This window comes from Nansenia antarctica (assembly GCF_963989245.1).
Source record: "Nansenia antarctica genome assembly, chromosome: 1".
Taxonomy (NCBI): domain Eukaryota; kingdom Metazoa; phylum Chordata; class Actinopteri; order Argentiniformes; family Microstomatidae; genus Nansenia; species Nansenia antarctica.
The window spans coordinates 18875937-18883347 of NC_137674.1; the positions used below are offsets into that span (position 1 = coordinate 18875937).

At 41.6% G+C, this 7411-nt stretch overlaps 2 protein-coding genes across 2 annotated transcripts in view; one reads left to right on the forward strand and one right to left on the reverse strand.

Annotated features, from left to right (window-relative positions):
• The window catches only part of abhd12 (abhydrolase domain containing 12, lysophospholipase), a 29154-nt gene extending 27507 nt beyond the window's left edge, over positions 1-1647 (reverse strand). The window contains exons 1-2 of the mRNA XM_080539187.1: positions 1576-1647; positions 427-613 (exon numbers count right to left, since the gene is read on the reverse strand). Coding sequence (XP_080395313.1) covers positions 427-611 — 185 coding nt within the window. The 5' untranslated portion in view covers positions 612-613; positions 1576-1647. The remainder of the gene's footprint in view (positions 1-426; positions 614-1575) is intronic.
• A 257-nt stretch (positions 1648-1904) lies between these two features.
• On the forward strand, positions 1905-7203 carry gins1 (GINS complex subunit 1 (Psf1 homolog); the record flags this gene model as incomplete). The annotated part of the gene is made up of 7 exons (XM_080547314.1): positions 1905-1979; positions 4290-4354; positions 4971-5069; positions 5161-5251; positions 5532-5648; positions 6304-6378; positions 6625-7203. 7 exons carry the CDS (start codon positions 1905-1907, stop codon positions 6691-6693), a joined length of 591 nt encoding a protein of 196 aa, XP_080403440.1. The 3' UTR covers positions 6694-7203.
• Positions 7204-7411: the final 208 nt, after the last annotated feature.

The window sequence follows — 7411 nt, forward strand, 5'->3', positions numbered from 1 at the left end:
ACATAACAAGCCGATGCTGTCATTTGAGTAACAAAGCACTCGGGTTGACCTGTCTCTCACCAGTTTGCCTGGAGTGTGTAATAAGGAGATTATAGAGTATTCTCTTGGAAGACACTGTTATGTCATTGGTGAAGACAGACACTGTTATGTCATTGGTGAAGACAGACACTGTTATGTCATTGGTGATGAGTGACACCAAGCTTTTTTATAGCTTTGATGCTATAAACAGATATGTTAAACCTCTCTTTGCTCTAAACAACACACCATTCTCAGTGATCAACAAATCCACAGCAGCAGCAGTATGGCTCTGGCATGGTCTTCATTCGACACCCCACCCCATGCTGACCTGTCCCTGCTGCTGACAACAGAGAAGTTCAGTGAAACAAGTGTGACCAGACCTCTGGGCGTTCAACAACATGCCTTTACCTTCTGAACATTCTGCCCATGGTCTTGTCCGAGTCCGAACCGAACGGGACACCACCGGGCTCCGGTACCTCCTCCTCCCCTCTCGTGTGACAGCACTTCAAACTCGGGCTGGGGTCCAGCAATGTGTTGGTGGTCGTCGAGCTGTCATGGTCCACGGTGGTGAGCGAGTTATTTCGCTTTCGCATCACTGAAATGTTCAAACGCGAAATGTAAAAGAAAGGTTTAAATTAAAACTGACGCGACAAAATGTGGAAACACACCGTCTGTTATAATAACTAGCAACAATAATCTTTGAAAGCAGCACAATGCGCCGGTGCCCTGTGCTAGCTGGGACCCCTGGTAGAAGCACAGCTGACATTCACATTCAGCACTTTTGCTACCCTACATTGTTTTCAGAAGTCCGCTATCTGCAGAGACCAGCTGATCAAATCAACCTTTCCCCATAGGTTCATATTTCAGCCAATCAGAGCACACCCTACTATACGCCATGTTTGTAAGGGCAAGCTAGCTAGCCACTTTTCAAAACACACCGCCTAACACAATGAATGAATGAATGAATGGTCTTTATTGTCATTAATATAGTACAGGTACCAAACAACGAAATTTGTGAGGGGGGGCTCCCCTGGTGCTAGGAAAAAAATACTAAAAACAAGAAGGGAAAAGAGCTGGTTTACATAAATAAAGGCTATGTACACTATCCACTATACTATACAAATACAACACTGTGCTGTACTCTATGCTATGCTATACATATCCTAACATTTCCTATCTCTGAACCTTATGTACACGAGGGTTGTCATATTGCACATAGTATTATTGCACATTCATTTAAAGTGTCGCAGTTTGCAGGTTTGAAATGTTCACAGTTGTGTTTCAGTATTGCACTTGATTACATTAAAATGTACTTTATACGTAAATTCAACGAGAAGAACAAAACCCTTATATACCTCAAAGTTGAACTAATTGTGTGAAACTCCACCGTCAACCATCCTAGCTGTCGTAGTAGCTCCTACCACTAGCCAGTTGACAAGCACGTTTGACAAGGTTTCGCGCGAAACACGTCCATTCTTATAACTCTAATGACATGTCACAACGTGATTGTCTAGTAGTAATGTAGTAGCGTCATAATGTGTCATAATATGATTTTACCTTTTCATTTATTTACAGCCAACATGTTGTTGCCCTCAGAGATTTCCTCGAAAGAGTGGCAGTGGAGGAAACAGGCGTTACCGGTTTGTTGAATATCAGTTGGCGTGGTTTGTCTTTCGTCGGTCACCGTAGCTTCCGGTCATATGATCACAACACTGTGTGATGAGATTTTACCGCGAAAACTCAGCCATTCACTAGTTTAGGGTTAAGGGTATGAGTTGTGCTCACAATAAAAAATAATAAGCGCGTATCTTTGAGTGAGTGAATCATTGTAAAGTATACGATATATGCGTAGCCATAGCTATTTATAAGAGGAGTTACCAAGAGAAATGTTTTGTGAAAAATCGATAGAACTCGTAAGAGAACTTCAGCGGATGTCCGATGGACAATTGCCTGCATTCAATGTAAGTATGTGCAATGTACCGCAATGTTCAGGTGTCAACATCATTGGTAATACATGACAAGCATATTATATCCCACGTTATTAGAATTCGTTTCAGCCCTCTTAGTACAGGCATTATACAATATGACCTCAGACAAATTGCAACAGAAACTCTTTCAACTGTTCTAGTTTCATGGATATGTCTTTCATAACATATCAAAAGTCTTAAGTAATCCAAGTGGTGGAAAGTATTGAAAAATACTGAAATTGGTGATGCCACAATTTCCCATTGACGCCTATGTTAAATAATGTTTTCATGCATGTCTTCTTGTCTGATGTGCACACAAAGGGTTCAATACTGTCCTGAAACTGTTTTACATAAGACATGGAGTTGGATGAAGTACAATGCATGTGTAAAAGGAAATTGTTAACCCATAGATGCAAACAGGTAAGTGGGTCAATTTTACCCAGTGGGTTCGTTTTCTTGCAATATCTTTGTTATGTTATGTTATGTTATGTTAATTTCATTTATAATGCGCCCCCCATCCGACTTTTACATCGGCCCGGGGCGCAGCCCGGGTAAAGGAACAGATAAAGACAAAGACAAGGAACACAGAGAGCAATCAGACACAGACGACTTAAACGTAAAACTCAGGCATACAATTCACAACAAATAGGGAGTAGATTTAGGGAATGTCATTTTGGAAGAGGTGGGTTTTTAACTTGGCTCTAAAGGAGTCCAGAGTGGGGGCAAACTTGATGGCAGAAGGGAGCGCGTTCCACAGGGTCGGTGCTATCACTGCAAAGGCACGGTCACCCTTCCTCTTGAGGTTGGTACGTGGGACCCTCAGGCTGAGTTGGGCGTCGGACCTGAGCCTGGGTCTGGGCCTTGAGGAGGTAGACTGGTCCAGGAGGTCCTTGATGTAAGGTGGGGCGAGATCTTTGTAATGAAAGGTTTTTATCCAGGTATTCCTATAAAACACTTTAAAGTATTTTTTGCATTACTAGCCCAAGCTTCCGTAAGTGGGTCAAAAATAAGTGCATGCATTGTAATGCATGTAACACCAGCTACCAAGACCAACACTCACATCCTCAGAGCAAAGGTCACCCCAAAGGTCACCCCAAGTGACAGTTCCAAACCTGTTCCACAGGGAAGAAAGTCGTAGAACAACTGACCTGGACCTCATATGGAAGACAGCCATCCTGTTTGCCTCACCAAGGCCAGCATGGTCTGGGATGATGCAGTTTATACAGCATGGCACTCCACCAGGGAAATCATCCATTGTCTTTCTTCCAATGATTGACATGAGCCCCAATGATGCCACATGCATCTCCTCCATACTGAAGTTTCTATGTGAGCATGCCTGCCGGCATGATGCCATCCCCATCATCAACCACTCTGGTGGAAGGCCCTGCAGATCATCAACACTGAGCACCAGGGAAGCAACTTGAGCAACATAGTCCTGCGACCTGGGGGCTTCCACACCCAGATGAGTTTTGTGGGGTTCATAGGGCATCGCATGGCTGGTACTGGGTTGCAAGTGGTGGAGCTTGTCAATGCAGCCAACACTGTGGTGCAACACTTCCATTCATCTCTACGATACTGGAGAAAGCTGTCCTCGGCCAACTGCTGCCATACCTCCACGAAAATAACATCTTGGACAAATTCCAATCTGGCTTCAGGGCTGCCCACAGCACCAAGTCTGAGAGTGGAGAGGCTTGTCCCTGTCCAAACTGACTTACCACCAGCTCCACGGGAACTCCTCTGGTTCATCAGATGCACCTGCAAGACAGACTGCAGTAGCCTGAGTTGCACAAGCAAAAAGCATGACATTGTGTGCTCTGTTGCATGTAACAACTGAAAAGGATCGGGGTGTTCAAAGTCATCTCAGGCTGCATTTGATGAAGATGAAGATGATGATGAAGATGAGCTAGACACCTACTGATAATGACCAGCAACATTTAAGTAAAACGTTTTACTTAAAAGTTAACATTCATCAGTGCCAACATGTTGATTAGTGCAAATTTACCAGTCACAAATATTTTGAAAGTAACATGAAAGTGCTATTTTAATAACATTGTATTACATTTTTGTTAATCAATGCCTATATTCATGTTGATTACTGCCAATTTATGTTGCCTTGTATAAAAGTATACTAATTTAGTGATTTGATTAAAGCTTCAACATTTTACAGCCTTAAAATGTCATTTTTGGAAGCAAAAATATGTTGCCAGGTTATGGTAAAAAAAATTTCCATCACTAGGATATCCCCCCATTATTCTCACAAAATGCCTGTACTATCTGTCATGGTGCTTATTCTATCTCTCACAGGAAGATGGTATGCGGCAGGTGCTGGAGGAGATGAAAGCTTTATATGAGCAAAATCAAAGTGACGTGTGAGTATTTGACTGTACGACATTTACAGTTTTTAACATAAAGCACAGTTCACAATATTTCCATAATAATTAAACATACCCCTGAATTCTAAATACTGAGAGTAAACAAATTTTCTGACTCTTATCATAACCAGAACAACAAGGACTTAACTTGACCTTTTTTAAGTAAAGTTTCTCTATTGGAATGTCAACCCTTGAGCACTATACTGTGTAGATATATCATATAAATCGAGTGATATTTGCATGAGAAGATGTATTTGAGCCACTTCTTGTGTTTTGTTGGTGACCCTGTATGCTGAAAACACTGAGTAGGGCCGTAATCTCGTATGCAGGGTTACCATGTCTGTAGTTTCCATGCCAAAATGGGCTACTTTGAAAACAAGGTCGTGGGTAAAAATGTGTTGGTTGTTGGTGTAGGTTTTTAGGCTGCACCGCGGATGCCAGGCCATTTATCTTGTTTACTGTGACCTGCTGTTGCTGTTTGAGTGGGGAGAGGAGGGGGGGTTGTGGGTACATACCAGTGCTTTACTTTTTGTGTTGGATTAATTAAATATATTTCCACATGTCATAAGTATTTTCTAAAAAGGTAATCTGGTGATGTTTTTATTTCTCACAGCAATGAAGCCAAGTCCGAGGGCAGGAGTGAGCTGATTCCAACCATCAAGTTCCGTCATTGCTGTCTGCTGAGAAACCAACGTTGCATTGCTGCGTACCTGTGAGTGCCTGTTTTATTGAGCTGATCATCTGTATTTTTGTTCCCACCATATTCATACCATCATCATCCGTTTCTCCCCCTCTCTCCTCAGCTATGACAGGCTCCTCCGTATTCGGGCGTTGAGGTGGGAGTATGGAAGCGTTCTGCCTACCAACATCCGCTTCCACATGTGTGCAGAGGAGGTACATTGATTTCTCCTCTTCCCAAGAGAAACAAGGATATCGATGGCTGAAACGCAAAACCTTATATCTGCAAAATTCACAAAATTGACTTGTCATCATTTAAAGTGAAAACCGCAAAATCAGAACATTTTCAGATAGGAGGTTTTGCGTTTCGGCCATCGATTTGCAGTGATGGCGGCAGGATTATAGGAATGCCATTTTTTGAAAGTGCTCTTTTAAGACTATGTTATCTGGTGTCATGTTGCTCTTGGTTTGACACACATCTGTTCATTCTGAATAGCTGGAATGGTTTAACCAATACAAGAAGTCCTTGGCTACCTTCATGAGGTCACTTGGAGGAGAGGAAGGACTGGACATAACACAGGACATGAATCCCCCTAAGAGTTTGTATATAGAGGTGAGATGTACACAAGAACTGCTAGTTTCTCCATTGTCTTGCAGAAAGTGTGAATTCGTCCCAATTCTTCAGAATTCTTTACACATAAACATACATCACACAACCTTCACCCTCATTGGCCATTCCTGAATACTCACACCTGTAACACACTCCATTTATACCAGTTGCAAATGTCCTGATTTTACTACAAGTAGCTGAAATGTTGGGGTTGGCTGAACATTGAATGGACCTATCGCTAAGCCACACCCCCTCTGAAAACTCGGACAAACAAACAACTCTTCACTGACAGTGACTGACTGACCAACCGTGACTGACTTACAATGGTGGGAGTTGGCAAATTTCTGATTTCTGATTTACCACAGCAAGTAATAGACACGTTTTTTTTAAAGATGACAAGAATATTTTGTCTAGAAGCTTTTAACCATCAGATATTAGCGAGTTGTTTGTCTGAGTTTTCTGCCTGTAGGGACTTTTGCTGTGATTGGACAATTTCTATTTTGGGGAGTGGCTTAGCGATAGGTCAATTCAATAAATGTGAACACGAAGCAAGAACAAACGTGTATTTCTGGCGTGTGCAATGTGCCCCTTACCTCTTCATTACAGATAGACAATTTTGTATAGATTGTTACCCTCTAAGACATGTTTCTCTTCATAGGTGCGCTGTTTAAAAGATTATGGAGAGTTTGAAATAGATGACGGAACTATCATTCTTCTCAAGAAAAACAGTCAGGTTTGTTAAGACTTACTGCAAAATGGATCAATACAACCTATTGCTATGTGTGGTCACATTTCAGATCATCTACATTGCCGTTCAACGGCACAGATCTACAGATTGATATTGATGTGGTACCTGAGATATGTGGTGTTGTGAGACCTGCTGATCATTGCAGCACCTGCAGTGTAGGTGACATGCAACACAGCCTGTGTGATGGGGATGGACATGTTTCACTCTCACACCTCCCTCCTCTCTCCACAGCACTTCCTGCCACGGTGGAAGTGTGAGCAGTTGATTCGCCAGGGTGTCTTGGAGCATGTTGTGTCTTGAGACGGACCACAGCAACCATCCATCATTTGTGTTACTGTGATGGTGATATACAGTGACCTCCTCAATTATTGGCACCCCTGATAAAGATGAGTAAAAAGGGTTATAAAAAATGCACCTTTTGGTGAATTAACTTGTCAGATTTGTTTGTGGCCATTGTGGAGGGGGCTGTACATCAGTTTTCTATCCATCTTATAAATGTCATTTAGTTTAAAAAATGCTGAAAAAGACTAAACTCATACATAGCAGGAGGACATTTATTACTTGTTCATTTCTGTTTTACATTGATTGTTTAGTGCATGAAGAATCGACAGCTTACAGGATATTAGCCTTTTTACAATAATCAACAACCTACAGTTGGAGAAGTGAGAAAATGTACAACACTTTCTTGCAACAATGTTTTTCTTTAGTTCACAAATAATTTAGGAATCAAAATGTTGACTATACAGCAGTGCATCACGATTGAACATTTTGCAGATTTATGAAAGGGCATCTGTGTATCAAAACTTTACATTTTGTGAATACTGTGTTTTTTGGTTGATACCTAAAAAGATCTTCGACAATTCATTAAAAAAGTAAACCATTTCTGTGATTCATTTTGTGTGACAAACGAGGTTTCAGCCTTTATAAATACAGCACTATTCATCCCATCAAGTCTCAGAAAGATCAACACTTATGCTAACTGCATGTTTGTTGATCAAACTTGAATGGGTTGGCCGTC